Here is a 15,342-nt window from a genome sequence, read left to right on the forward strand (position 1 = left end):
TTGTGCAAGCATGGAAAGGATAAGGCTCACACAAATCTACAGGTACCCTTTAATCCTGCATTTCTCAATTCTGGAGACTGCAGAGGAAGGGGGCTTCCCAAGAACCGCTCTGGTCTCTGGAAGCAGGTTCTGCACATCTTACACCATTGGTTATCTTCAGGTAAAATTCAACTGCCCAAAATGGAAAGTTTTTTTATTATTATCTTTAAATTCCCCAGTGAAAAATGCAGGAACTTCTTGGCCTGGAATTACATAATTTTAACCAAATCTTTATCTTCATATTTTCTGAAAGTACTCTCTGACACTCTAAGACAATGATAAACTAGCTTCAGGCAGTATGCAGTACTCATTTCWTTCCTTTGTCACAGAGTAACTAAAATATATAATATTAAGCCATTGCTGAATAAAATCAAAGACCAGAACATTTTATTAATCTWAATTAATTTTTTGCAATCATGTTATGCAATTCTGTGAAATGTGTTTCACTTGTAGTCAGAAAAAAAATCCTTTCCAGATCTATATTTATTCTGTAAATGAAACGTTCTTGAAATGATCAATTCTGCAGCTTTTGAAAAAAGYTACTTATTTAAATTCTTTTTAAGGAGACATTTATTTTGTTTCTGTGTTTTGTTTCAACATGCAGAAAACAAGATTATGAACAAGCAAAAATTAAGATGCTATCTTTCTCTAGGCAAAACAAATTTGTTAGATGAGATCAGGGTTGGCATGTAATAAGACWTTTTATAGTTTGAACTGGGAGAGTAATGCTCATGATTGAGAATCATGGCTCTTTACAGAAACAGCCATTGCAGCAATATTTGCAGTATGGTGTCTAGGTTTACAAAATGTCAATACACAAGTGCCAACAGGGATTCAAAACTGTYAGTATTGGCCTAATTTAGCTTTCTATTGAAATCAGTGGTGAATATACCATTAATTTCTATGGAAAGAGTTTTAAAAAAATGAAAACCCTAAGTTTTAAACAAAATTAGGTATTATATGCTGTTCTCTGGCTTCCTTTTGTAGTGCAACCTGATTTGCAAAAGTGAAACTGAGCAACACCTTACYGTACCTGTTTAACCATGTGCACACTTCTCACATCTGGGGATGCCATTCTGCCAGCARGGCTTTCCAGACAGACCCACCTGTCACCTCAAACCAATGCAGACATTGAAACAGGTACATTTCCATCAAATTAACGAGGCCTATGTGTATTCACTGTGGCCACAGCATGCCTCAAAAGCACTAACTTATCAAACTCTTTTTATGTGATAAATTTATACAAAAACCATAAATATGCACAAARCCACACCTTTCTGTGGTCAAACGGATCCTTTCACTGTCACTGGAACTCAGGTTTTCATTCTTTTCATGAAAATATTCTTCCACACACTGTTCCTCAAAGTCATGGAGTTTCTTTAACTCCTCATCACTCAGGTAAAGCTCTGAACAAAGGAGGTAAGAATCAGTATGAAGCATGCTGATAATTGCAATCATTTATTAGTGTCCACCAGNNNAAACCACCTGTGAAAAACTTGTTTAGACTCCCCCTTGGCAAGAATGAATCACACCTAACTGTATGAATTAGGGCTTGAGTGTAAGGATTCAACATGTCAAATACATGAAAACATGGCATTTTGTCTTTCCTTACACAAGGAACAAAACCACATCGACAAAAATCCCAGGGTACTCCTCTTTAAAGCCTCAAAAGTGCATATTGGAAYGGCTGCTCACAAAGGTGTATTTTCCCACAGACCTTTTCCTTCATTTTGTTATACACGTGTCACCCACAAGATTTGCATATAGTTAGGTAAGGCTTACAAAAGATTCAGTCAATTTGGTCCAGGCATTCACTTAGGACTATTCACCTACAAAAATTACTGCCCATTCAGTTCTTAAACCTTCAGACTCTTCTTTTCTTCACATAATTAATTTACATCTGTTCCAAGCAGCAAGGCAGCAAGTGTTTGCTACAAGGATGCTACAGCAACACAAGCTCAGCAGTGAAGACCCCTGCAGTGTTTTGGGGTTCCCCCTCTCACTYCAAATGAGACTTGATCACCTTCTAGGCACTTTTCTCCCTTAACTGATGTCTGTTTCTTMCTCCAAGATTTTACTCTGTTTCTTGGTATTGATTTTCCACAGGGTGGCACTGGATCCTCATTGTGAAAACCAATTAATTATAAAACCATAATTAAAGAAAGYTATCAAGCAATGTGAAGGTATATAGAAAGGGTATCCAGAAGTACCTAAACAGAAAAAAAAACCCTTCTGAGAAAAGTGTTAGCAAGGCACGAGTCCTCTTCTATCCAAGGACTTTTAGATGTGCAAAGCAGGGRTTTGGGTTTCCCTTTAGCCTCATACTCGTTACAAGACACCCCCTGTGCCATGTCTTGTGCTAACTTGTGCTTGCACATAAAATAAGCRATGGCCTCCCAGAGCAGGCTGCTGTATCCAGCTGAGGAGGAGCTGAGCCTGGGAACAGCAGTGCAGCAGCTCAGCGTTGGTTAGTTTATCCTGGGTTTGGACTCTGTAAATAGCTGTGGCATGAACAGACCTCTTCAGGGATTCATGTGCAGCAGAGAACATTCTGAGTGAGCCATAACCCAGGCAGGGTCTGCACACCTCTCTTACAAGGTATCAAGGGTGTGAGTTGCATCAAAAAGGATGAGGCTGTAAAATACCATRTACCAGTGCTTCCCAGTGTTCTTTTAGATATGGTTACGGTGACCAGCCTCTCCTCCTCCCCATTTCCCTTCCTCAACTGCACCACCAAGCCCCACTGCTGGGTATTCATTTACATCCCAATGTCCTGAGGTCCCCTACCCACAACAGCAAGAGCTACTCCGGGCAGAGCTGGAGGCAGTGGGACAGGGAACTGGCATCACCTGAGAACAGCATTAGGAAGGACCCGGGATGAAGAAGTTCAAGCTGGGAAAGGTGAAGAAGGCAAGGTGCATTGATAAACCAGTGGAAAAAGGGAGGGGAAACAGCGAGGAGATGGGAAGCCCCTTTGCTGTCTCTCTGCATCTGCCATCACTCCTCTATCCTTGGCAATTTTCTCCAGCTAATGAAAGAGGAATTGTTGGTGTTTTCATGATGAATATGCAGAAATGTACACCTTCAGTACTGCTTATTTTCTTAAACAAAGAGAAATTCTGTATTCAGAATAAGTTGCTGTCTGAACAGAATAAGTTGCTGTCAGTTTTTTACAGCTCAGAGTTGTGAGATATCTTGACTGATACACAGTATGTAGCACAGCAACAGCCAATCACAAAGCAAAGCATCCCCCTAGTCACCTAGTCATTTTTCCTGCAATAGTTTTCAGGCGGGCAAGGTAAATTCTTTCTTTCAGATTAAAGCAGGCCCGTACCCCGGAATTTTTTGGTTTTGTTTGTTTGGGGTTTTTGTTTTCTGTTTGAAGTCAACTCCACAGTGTTGGGAGTGATGGGGTGAACTCTTTCTTTTGGTTCCCAGCTTACTTAGTCCAACATCGCCTTCCTCTTGGTCCAGCTCGTTTGGGGGCTGATGRCGGAAGATGCAGTTTATCAGAAGCCCAATGTGACTCAGGAGGATGAATGGTGGGGGCAGCCACGGCTTCTCATGGTAGGTCATGATGTAGCGGTACCGGTTGTACTTCCAGAGCTTGTTTGATATGGATTTCAAATCAAAGTAAACGTTACTGAGGAGAGAGGGAGAGGGGAAGGAGGGTGAAACACTCATGTGAGGAGTACTCCCAGTGTAGCACAAGACACCTCTCTACAGATCCAATCTGACACTGAGGAAAAGCCCCATTTCCCCAGTGAGGTAAATCAGCTTAGCAGCTTCCATTTGACAAAGCAGCAGCACGTGTCCACAACCAGTGAACTGAGCATGAGATCGGTAAACCTGCCTAACACATCTGGAGATCCAATTCCCATCCATGCTAATGGGAGCTGAGCAAAAGATATCACTGACGTGGCTTGGAAATCCCAGTGATATTATTTAAACTTCAATACACAGCCTAACAGAGAACCCAACATTGTTTGCCTCTTTGGACTGGATTAACAGCAGGCATCAAACTAAGAGAAGAGGGTTTACAAAWAGTCCTGTGCACTCCCCTAAAAACATCATTGCTGCAGCTACACAAGCCGTTCTTCTGCAGAATATTCATTAGAGCTGTGAAATTGCTGAACTTGACTGCTGTCACATTGAATAATCTTCTGTATCTACTATCATAAATCCAAGCACAGGAAAAAACCTTGTGGTTTCTAGCACTGTAATTTCAGGTGCACTATCATACCACACACCCAGCAAAAACATCAGATTTCCTTCTGAGAKCATAATTTCTCATACCCACACATTTTTAGTCCCACTTCTGGAACAATCAAATCACTATGAAGAAGATTGAGCATATCATCATTAAACTAAAGGTTTAATTCAAAAAAAAAATTCAAATTACTATTTCACAGCTCTAAAATAATATATAATGTATAAAATAAACATTTTATTCCTTGACACAATTTCAGGAAAGGGATTTCTTATTGGAAGAGGAAATAGAATGAGTTTTGATAATTCAGTTTCTTGAATATTAATGACTTCATTTATTCATTTGATTTTTTTTTTTAGCGTACAGCTGACTTTTTCTTCTCCAAAAATGCTAGAACTCTAGGAAAAAAAAACTACTTGGGTTAGGCTGCTCTTTACTAACATTTTACACAATTTGATCCATTACAAGGAGTTCCTGTCAAAACTTGAAGGGTTAGAATTACTATAAAGAGACTCATTAATTACTGTAGTATTACTATAGAATTACTAAAAAGACCCTTCCTACTCTGGCAACCCACATTAAAAGGCAAATTGTAAAAAACATTACAGTTAGATTTCCATCTAGAACATTGCATCAAATTACAAGAATTTTGAAATTATTTCCTAAASAAAAAGCATACTCTTGCAGTCATTATCCTCTTCTCTTGAACACCTCCCACACATCTGCCAATTTGGAACTTGAGCTACCCTATGATCAATGCTACATAGGCTCTCAGTACAACAAACACAACTTTTAGGGAAAAAGGGAAAATTACTTCAGAGYTGAATTAATGTTGCCTTTTTTGCCAACTGCAGTTGTCTGCTTCCACAGAGTCAGATTCTTTATAAGTGCCAAAACAGTTTGGGTGTGTTCTCACCATCCCTTTCCTCTCACCGTCTTGCTACCACCATTCTTTTTCTTATTCAACTCATCCCCATAGCAGATGGGGTACAAACACGACCACCAAGATGCCCTTGCTGGGGCATTTTTGGTGAAATCTTTTGCAGCACTATACCCAGGTACTTACTTAAAGAAYGCAATAAGCAAGTTGACCATGATGATGTACTGCACGAAGAGGTAGACAGCTTGGAGGAATGGTGTGAGGAAGGAGCCAGGAGGGCAGTCTTCATTGGTTTCACACACTGGAAATGAAGGACATACACAACATGGGTAGCTAGGAAACCACAGCAGAGCACAGCAATGGTCTGTGCTTCTCATTTGTCCCATCAAGGAACAGAACAGTCCTCACTAATTTCACAGAGATACATCACTGCATTTCCAAATTAATGCCCAGCACCCACCTAAAGGAGAACTGAGAGCTCTTCATGCTGCTACTGCCCTAGCTACCATTGCAGTTCAGAAGCTGCAGACACCAGTTCAGACATATCAGTCCTCATGCCAGCCATTTCACWCTTCGTTAAGGAGAAAAACAGTGAAAGTGAAAATGCAAGTGAAATGAGTTTGGGAGATGGCACACGCTCAAGTGAGCTTCACAAACTCCACTGTGGAAAGTGGAGCTTTCAAAAGCTGCTCAAAGCAGCTTTATCAGCTCAAAGCTGCTTTATCAGTTCTGGAGCACAGAGCTTCACACAAAACTTAAAATTAACTTGTGTGCAAAAGGATATATGGATACCAGCATTTGTGACATGAAGCAACAAAAAATGGAAATTAATGGACACTTTTTGATGTTTTTCAATTGTCAAAATAAATATGTTTTGATCTTTKTAATCTCTAATCAAATTTTACTCTTTTGAGGAAATTTTGAAACATGCTTATAAAGCAGCAGCCCTAAATTCAGGACATATTTTGCAGCATAAAGAGTCACTAGAGAAATAATAGCTTTTTGGGAAGTGTCAGATTTCTAAAGGTTTAAAATTATTAAGTGATTACATGGATTAAAGTGGGAAACTTAACATTGTGCTTTCATCAGAAGAATTTCGATTTATATAACTAAAATACATGTGACTGTTTCAGCTGTAAAAATGGATGCAGCATCTTTACTTATTTTAATGAATTGGGTCGGTGCCAAACTATGTACCCTAAATATACATTTCTATTTGCAAGCCTACTTTCCTGTTTTAGGGGCTGCTCACTTATACCTTCAGTCAGCAGCATGACAGCACCTTACATCTCTAATGTTTCAATACCTGTGGTCAGCCTTGTTCCTCTGTCTTACTGAAACAAGGTCAAAGCCAKAATCAAGATGTATAATTTTTCCTATATACATTGTTTGGTTCTATCTCTCCTATCTGCACATAGTTTACCTGTATAAGAATGGTGSCAGGTAACTTATTTCTCCCTTACTTTTCCCCCTTTATTCTTTCCTCCTTTAAGGCAACTTTATCGTTTTTTCTCCAAGAGCTCAGCAGCTTTGGATTCACTTAACTGGAAGATTATTTCACTGCCAGATCCCTTGACCAGGCAGCAGCTCTGYATTAGTTCCTATGAGATTTGCCCTGATAGTTGCAGTAAACTTAATTTGAAATACTAAATTTGAAGGGTTTAAAGCTTAATCTTTATTTTTAACAAAGAAACTCCTATTTTCAACTTCATTCATGCAGTATTATCCATTACAGACATATATATAGAATCAGAATTATTTGAGAAAGAACAGACTTAGCAGGTAGTCAAAAATTCAAGTAGACCAAAGTAGGCATGTTTCTGCACATATTTAATTTAAGCTGTTGAACTATATTCTGAAAATTACCTACCATCTATTTCTCCAGCATAGACCTCGCCAAACATCATCCAGTAGGGCTGAAATACAATATCTCGTGCCAGTGTCCAAGAAGGAGGCTCCTCTGGTGAAAGGATTGCCTTTCGGGATACCCCAAAACTCAACAGGACTATGGCCATCATGACCACAATGTAGAACATGTTTGCTGTCTGGAAGATATGTTTGTGTCAAAGAATTAGCTGTGTTAATTGTAGGTAAAAGAGACATTCATTTTTGGGAACRGTATCAATCTCCATTTTTACAAATTAGAATTTAAAATTGGAGTAATAATCTAATATGCTGGGCGAAATAAAAATATTTTATTTCTGTGATCTGCACTACACGACCATTTTATAAATGTTAAAATCATCCTAGATGAAAAAGCCACAAGTCCTACTTGCTTCTCATGTCCCTCTCAGATCTTCAACAAGACATAAAAAATGCAGAGACCTTAAAATGGTGATTTTGCTCAGTGGTGCTTCTTTCAAACTGAGAGCAAGGAGCAGCAGTAAAAAATATTTTGTCTTCTAAATAGTTACTATGAAAGACAGAAAATAAAAGTATTAAGAAGCAAGCTCTCAGTAACTGAGGCCAAGGACAGCAGGAATCTGCATATGTCCCTCAAGACTAGGCAGCAGTTCTAATGGCAAAAGAGAAACAAAATTAACTTTGATTTCACTGAAATTTTGCAGATAAACTGGAATATAATTATTCTAATCAAAAAGTGAAATAATAATGAAACCGTTTCCAGGAGTTAAGGGAATTATCTATTATAATGAGCCTATCTGCAAGAGGCAATGACTTTTCTTTCTCCTGTTACCAAGATTGATCAGCAAATTAACTCAAATGCAATCCTTTTCTAAGGAATGAAGCAAAAGTGGCTTTTGTGAATAAATTAATGTAATTAATAAGTTGAAGTGCAATCTATTAKGGTCAACTCACAAACAGAAAATATCATGGCATTTTCAGATGATACATTCACTGTGAATTAYTAGATGACTTTTCCTTTTCTGTCACTTCTGAACTTCACATATTCCTGAAGGTAGATGYCTCAACTACAGAAATATTGCTCCAAAGCACATACTTACCATTTTCCCAATCATTGTCAGATATGGGCCAGCATGCTGATTCACGGCAAAAAGGTCAAGGAGCCGTGTATACCAAAATATAATATCCAGGCAGTAAAGGAGCCTCCCTGCAGTCTGAACAGGGGGGTTGGACCAGCGCAAACCAAAACCAATCATGAACAGGATGATTGCTACAGAATCAGTAAAATTCCAGTATTCATAAATCCACACCTTCACTTTTTGGCGGAATTTTCCAGGTTCTGAGATAAATACCTGGGTAGTATGTGAGAAACCACAATGAAATGCCATTAAAATCACATATACATTATTTAACCTCTTCTGAGGGAACTATTTCATGATATTTGGGAATGTATCATTCCCAAATAAAGTGAGACCCATTATCTGCATATTGCCTTTCACCATCAATTGAGGTTTTTACTTAATCTATAGGGTCATACTGCTCAACTATGCCACATCAAATGGGATAGGTCTTCCTAAGGAAAAATGGATTCTGCACCTGCATCCRTTCTCTAAAGGGCACTTAGCTTAGCAGAAGGGAAAAGTTGGTAATAGGATTGTTATGAGCACCTATTATTAGCAATGAACAAGCACATTTTAGAGGGATGGTCATGACCTGCAACRGCCTTTTCATTAACCCCTAACCTAACCTAAGCCATGGAAAGTACCAGCCTAACATTGCCGATGGGAACATTAAAAACGTCTTTTATTTCAGACTGAAAATATAAAGAAAGATCCTTGTATTCTGCCAAGGACATGTTAAAAAAAGGAGTACTGGCAACTAGCATGGTAAAGAATTAAATGTTCACTCCTTGAACTGTGAGGTGCCCCAGAGGGATTTTAAGCTTCACTGAGCAAACGTGTGGAGTGGAATCCTTGGGAGGATGCAAATAAGAACTTTGCACAGTGCCACAAGTGAGGACAATTATGCAGYGCTATGTAAGATCACACTGATAAGTAGCAAGCAAAGGACAGACTCTGAAATGTTATGCCCTGATCTTGCAAGAATTTATGCATAAGAACACATTAACGTAAACAAGTGATGCAGACTAACTCACATGAGCAGCTATTTGCAGGGCCTAAGGCTTTAACAATTATTTGATACAATCTAGAGAAACAGAGGTTTGCAGTTATTTATAACAAGGCCCTCAGMAGTTAATCAATTACATGGCTTAGAATGTCCTACAAAGTCTTTGCCAACAGACTCGAACTCTGGTGTGGACAAAGAAAATCAAGTAGAAGATATCAATTTCAAGGTGTCCAACCAATGATGACAGAACAAAGAGCTGTTGTTTCTGCCCAACCATCAGGATGGTGCAAGAGCACAACAGTGATTTCCTAAATGCTTGCTGTTTTAGATTTAACTTGTTTCTCAGGGAATTCTGGTGTAGATTTTTTTAGTCCTGTCTCATGCTGACACAGAACTTGCAAGCTCATCCAAGCTTTGATATATTCTAAGTGTTTTTATTGCCCCTTGAAATCCTTCACCTCTCTCACACTGATTTCACATTCTCCTGAGTGATCTGTTTTTGCAGCATCCTTCATTGAGAACTGTGGCTATTTTTTTGTAGTTTTATTCCTCTAAAAGTACAGAGTTTCAAAAGTTATATAAAAGACAATTCACATTACTATTGTTTCCTATGTGCTGATTCTACAGGGAAGGTATGTTGGAGCAGATACCATAACTGGGGAAATGCACAGTGGCATTTGTCCCCAAACTCAGGTTTGGAGTGTGAGTTCTGTTCAGGAGCTTGGGTCTAATTAACAGCAAATAATTGCAATCAATTTTGTTTGGAATCTCGTTTTTCTGTGTCAGTGAATCCAGCATTAAAACTGATTGTGGGGTTTTTTTTCCAAGTTAATTTATAGAAGGCTGGTCAGACTTGAGGGAGAGCTATAGATTGTTCTATACCCTCATRAAAACCTCCTCATTCAGATTCAATATCTAAAGACAAATTTCATWTTTATGACTAGAAATCTAATGGTCCACTCAAGAAAATCAAGGGCCAGGTTCCTACATTGAAGTTCCAAATCTCGGTTCAGCAAAGGCACTCTCAAGTGACCTACACATGACCACCAGCTCTACTCATAAAAGTAGAGAATTAAGCCCAAAATTTAAGATGCATTCTCAAGGCCAACGAACTGGTCTTGAAATAGAAGATTTGTGATAAATAAATACCCTGTATATTTCTCTACTAAAAYAGCAAAGGATTTAGCATTCTTCAGATTGATATTCTCTGGTTTAAAATACAGGTGAGAAGTGTGAATGGAAAAGCTTACCTCCCTGACTTTTTCAATAGCAGTAGTGAAAATATAAATGATTACAAGCCACTCTTGCACACTTGGTCTTGGTTCCATCTTCACCAGCACAGTGTAAGTAAAGAGCATGAGGAATGCCATRTACGACATCTGCAAAATAAACAGTATATAACCTGTATGCACAAAAAGCCTCAAACAATTTTCTGCAAACACAGCAGGTCTTTGGCCTCACTATATGTACTCAAACTACTGCCACATTTTTGAGCCCAAAATCTTTATTCCAGTTCTCCAACATTTTGTTTTGGTTTGTTCATTTTGTTTTGTTTTTACAGGAATGTCCCTAAACATCATCAGAAAAAAAATGATATATTTCCAATTATAAATCATCTTCTATAGATGGATATTGATATTGACCCTTACAGAAACAGCTCTTAAAAAATGAATACGAATATCAGTATACAATTAATTCTTCATAAGGCTGCCTTCAGATCTAACTCAACCTTCGTAACTGACCACAGTAAAAACCTATGCTGRAGTTTTTCTTTAATTCCTTATAATTGTTTTTTTCTGGTTTTTTTGGGTTTGGGTTTTTTTAGTTCAATTGCATGATTTTAGCTGACAATATTTACACTTAATTTTTAGAGAAATATTTAAATATCTTCCTGTCTGCACTCACCACTAAGTGACTGTAAATCCATGCTAGAAAAAGTAAAAGCAGGATTAATTGGCATTTGAAGAACCAAAGGACAAAAGGAAGGGTTTGTCAATCTGAGTTCTAGAAAGATGACTAACCGTGTGAAACCAGAACTTGACAATTGGTGCATTGTAGAATTCATAGATTTTTCTAGTGCCCGGCAGGCTTCCTTGTCCACCATCTACTTGGCTTTCATCAGACTTCTGAACACCCTTTTCCACATCATAGCCCTTCTTTAAAAGAAAAAATAATATTTTAAAAGTACAAAACAATGGTCTATGGTTGCAAAAGTAGTGTTTTAGTGGGGAGACAGACACAAATGTCTAAACTTTGTTCTGAATATATAGACCATTACTGTAGCTTGCTTTTGTCTGGTTACAACCATCTCATTTGCAGTAATTAACACGCCCTGTGTGAAAGATGCTCTAAATGGCACATCTACGCTGTCTGGACATTTTTTTCTGTAGTATTTTAAGCAAGAGCATTTAAGGAAAATCAGTAGCCTGGACTTTTGCAAAAGGCTAATAGATAAAATCAAAAGTTAAGCTTATTGCTAGTTTAGGAAGGGACCAGYCCTACCTGAGGCAGAGAAGAGAAGGGATTACACACATTCTGCTTCCTTCTGCCACTTTGCAGGGATGCTCCTACTGCAAATAATTACAATTGGCCTGTCCTCTGTATCACAGCTGTTACCTAATYCTGTAACAATCATTTTTGAACTATGTTAGACAGGAACTGCAGGAGATGATGGCTTTAAGCATTTTCTGCTCCAAAGAGAGAAAACTCAACTGTGGCAACGACATGCCCACCATGCTGCTGCAAAAGCCCTCAAAGACAGTCTGTCCTCTTTTACTCTGCACAAACTGAGAGTTAACTGAGAAGACCTCAAGCAATCTACAATGCTTTTCTGCTGTAAGGTAAGCAGAGGAAAAAAATGTTGCTTGACAGTTCTCACATGATATGTGATCATAACGCCACCAAAATTTATCCTTTTTGATAGAAATTCTCCATGCTTGCTCTTGTCTAGCTCAGAAAATTTTTGGAAATTTTCAGCTCAAGTAATGAATGGTAGAGAATAAGAAGAGAGGTTTAGCAAAAATCTGGGAGAATTCAGACCTTTAAAAGACAGATATCACCTTACCTATGCCAAAGACTCCCCACCAACAAGCCTAAGGAGTGCTGTTGTGCAATCACATATTCTTGCAGAGCGTTTCAGGGCTTGGTTCAGATGACTGAACCAAAAGCACAGTGCTAYTCTTGTGCTTTAAATTACATTCTTGCTAAGCTCAAGATCTTCAAAAAGAAAGGCAGGTGCTAGACYTCTGGAAGGGCTCTGATGTGATGCAGGGAACAAAACCGCAAGGGAGAGATCAAGAGAGAAGAATGGCCACAGAGAGTAGRAAAGGCTGTGGCTCAGATACAGGACATTGGCTTCTGGCCAGGCAGAATGGGAGGAAGGAATGAGCTGGAAAGGATGAAACCTGGACTGCTTCAGTTCTCTTTGGACAGTTTGCCTGGGCAACCTGAAAATAGTTTTATAGTTCTGATTTTGTGTATGATATGGGATCTTTCTCAGATTATTTGCTATATAAGATTAAATAGCTATTTATCTGTAGTTTAAATAGACTTCATGCTCTAAAAAACCTATGAACTGACAGCCAAGTGTAACCTCAATATATTTGTGTGAGATGGGGAAGGAGTTTCTCATTATGGTCAGGACAGAAGTGACATCCAGGACAGAAGAAGTGACTTGTACCAAGTTCACTTTAGTCTATAGCCAAACTAGGGATTTAACCCATGCTTCTGGAGAACTGGGCTCTAGCCATTCCATACCACCAGATGACCATCTTCTCACTCCTCAGAAATGCGCTGTGATAAACAGACTGACACACAAATGCCTGATCATCAYAGACTAACCAAAGCATCTTTGGAGCTGATTGGGTTCTGTTCCCCATGATACCATAACGGGTGGAAGTCCTGAGATTGAGGCACATGAGACATTTCTGCTTTGCTTTTAAACTCCAGCATCAGGATGTTAGGAGGCAGGAGAATACTCATAATGACCTAAAAGAGAGACACAAGATTAATTAACCAGTGATGGTATAGACCTGAGGCCACAGTCAGCCATTCCCGGTGCCAGCACAAATCCAGTGCAATTCCACTGGCCAAGGAATGAGTAATTGGTGCTGGGAATCTGTATCACAGTCCCTTAGCCTCTGAAGAATTGTGTTGCTCTTGGCTGTTCTGCAGCTTTGAAGAGTGTAGTGGCATCTGGGGATGCTTTCAATACTGCTGCCTGTGTCTGGAAAGCATCCATCCCACCAGCAGCTCTGCCAGGGAACAAGTAATGTGGGGAAGCAAGAGCACGTGAGAAGGAACTGAAAAGTGCTGAGAGAATGTGAAGAGCAACAAAAAAARTTCTTCTCCTAATGTCATCCCACAGATGCTTTTGCAAATAAAGTACTGTTTTCCCTCCCTGCCTTTCATTTCCCAGATGTGAATATTCCAATACATGCTTAAGCACAGCTGTCTGAAGCTGTATTAGCTATGTCCATAACAAAAAGAACTTAGATAAAGCATCTAAAGAGCACCTGAATTCCAAAAAAAGCCTAGACTGAGGGTACCTTAAACCAGGAGTTCTTGCGCATCTTCAGGCGCCCCATCCACATGTCGGTCAGCAGCATCTGMGTGCACGTGTGGGACACGAACGGCCGCAGTCCCACAGACACGGCCAGTTTTAAGCAAGTTGAGTTGCTCCAGTTTTTCAGTTCATAGGTCAGCAACTTCATGGCCATCTGCTCATTTTGTTTGAATGCTTTGTCCAGCACATCTAAGGCAAGCTGCCCAAATTCCCTAAAGCAGAAAGGAATTAACACTCAACACAACAGGGATCTGTTCAAAGTCAGAATTTCTGCTGAAAAGAGGTTGCTGTGCATACTCGGGTAACTGAAGTTCAGCTATCAATCTCAGTAAGCATCTTTCTCCCATTTTTCTCACTGCTTTATCAATATACATAACGAAAAACAATTTGGGGAGTAAACCTAAATATTTAGTCCCAATCACAAGGTTTAGGACCAAACTGTTTTGCAGGTTTTTATTTGTTTTGTTCTTATTCTCACTCTGTGATCAAAATGGACCCTACAAAGTTATTTGTATTTTCTTCAAAAATAGATTCACYGCCACTATGGGAAGCATTGCAGACAGTTGCAAAAGTCTGTCCTTTTGGACTGACTTCAAAACATCTCTGCAGAGAAGGTTCTTCAAGGAAGGTGCATACCCTCATTCAAATTAAGGTTTGGAACTGAATACAAAAGAACCAAGTACCTTTTATTGTACCTGAATCTTTAGCATAAAATGTACAAAGCAGAAAATATATTAGTAAATTAGTAACAGTAAAACCTGYCAGAAAACACTAACTGGAAATCACAAATTCAGGGAAAACTTTCTATTTCCCTTTTCATTCATTCAGGTATTTCACTTTCTTCTTAGTCTTACACAGAGCAGGATATAAACATTCGTTTTGGTTTGCTTTCCATTATTTGTTATAGATTTGAACAGTCCAACACCTATGTGCAATATGGCTTTTTAACRAATTGGACAAGAAGGGAAACTGCTAGGGAAATCTCAGCTTTTCACTTGCCCATTTAGCAGGTAATGAGCTGTACATTACTCATCTGTAATTTCAAATCTCCATCTAAGTAATATGCATATAGCTTTCCTTTAATTCTCCACCACACTAGATGGTTTTCCACACTCTCCACCAGTACATAGATCCATTATATAATATGAATAATGTATATCTGAAAGTATTTTTTTAATACTCCATAATCCATGGTATGACTAACTTTACTAACTCTTAGTGGATTAGGACAGTACCTAACCATTCTCAGCACTGGAGGACATTAACTGAAATAAAGGGAGAATGCATACTCTGAATACTTCTTGAGTTCTTCTGAAGTGTCATCCACCATGTTGCTCTGTTTAGCTTCGTGTGCCATTGCCCTGTAGAGTTTACAGGCCACAACAGCTTTTACCATGGCTTCCTCTCCATGSTGCCAGAAGAACATTGCCATCTTCTGTCTTTTCATTAACACTGCCCAAACAAGGAGGTCATTATAGGGGTAGATGAACCCAGTTGATTCATAATTCTCTGTGCAGTTCATATCCTCTTTTGATTTCTTCTTATACTTTGGGAAAGGACTGGATCTTTCCTATGAATTTGTTTAAAAAAAAAAAAAAAAAAAAAAAAAAAAAGAGAAAGAAAAAGAGAATCCCAGCGGGTGGCTGAGGTTCAGAAAAA

At 38.9% G+C, this 15,342-nt stretch overlaps 1 protein-coding gene across 1 annotated transcript in view; it reads right to left on the minus strand.

The window, feature by feature from the left end:
* LOC130577362 (transient receptor potential cation channel subfamily M member 6-like) overlaps positions 1-15,342 on the minus strand; it is a 74,251-nt gene that overhangs the window by 9,479 nt on the left and 49,430 nt on the right. The window contains exons 18-27 of the mRNA XM_057372652.1: positions 14,973-15,253; positions 13,667-13,895; positions 12,960-13,106; positions 11,141-11,275; positions 10,370-10,498; positions 8,093-8,344; positions 7,000-7,174; positions 5,316-5,430; positions 3,483-3,682; positions 1,313-1,445 (exon numbers count right to left, since the gene is read on the minus strand). Of these exons, the coding sequence (XP_057228635.1) occupies positions 1,313-1,445; positions 3,483-3,682; positions 5,316-5,430; positions 7,000-7,174; positions 8,093-8,344; positions 10,370-10,498; positions 11,141-11,275; positions 12,960-13,106; positions 13,667-13,895; positions 14,973-15,253 (1,796 nt within the window). The remainder of the gene's footprint in view (positions 1-1,312; positions 1,446-3,482; positions 3,683-5,315; positions 5,431-6,999; positions 7,175-8,092; positions 8,345-10,369; positions 10,499-11,140; positions 11,276-12,959; positions 13,107-13,666; positions 13,896-14,972; positions 15,254-15,342) is intronic.

Source organism: Malurus melanocephalus, unplaced genomic scaffold, assembly GCF_030028575.1.
Source record: "Malurus melanocephalus ecotype Western Australia unplaced genomic scaffold, MMel_1.1 scaffold_7, whole genome shotgun sequence".
In the NCBI taxonomy this organism is placed as follows: Eukaryota; Metazoa; Chordata; class Aves; order Passeriformes; family Maluridae; genus Malurus; species Malurus melanocephalus.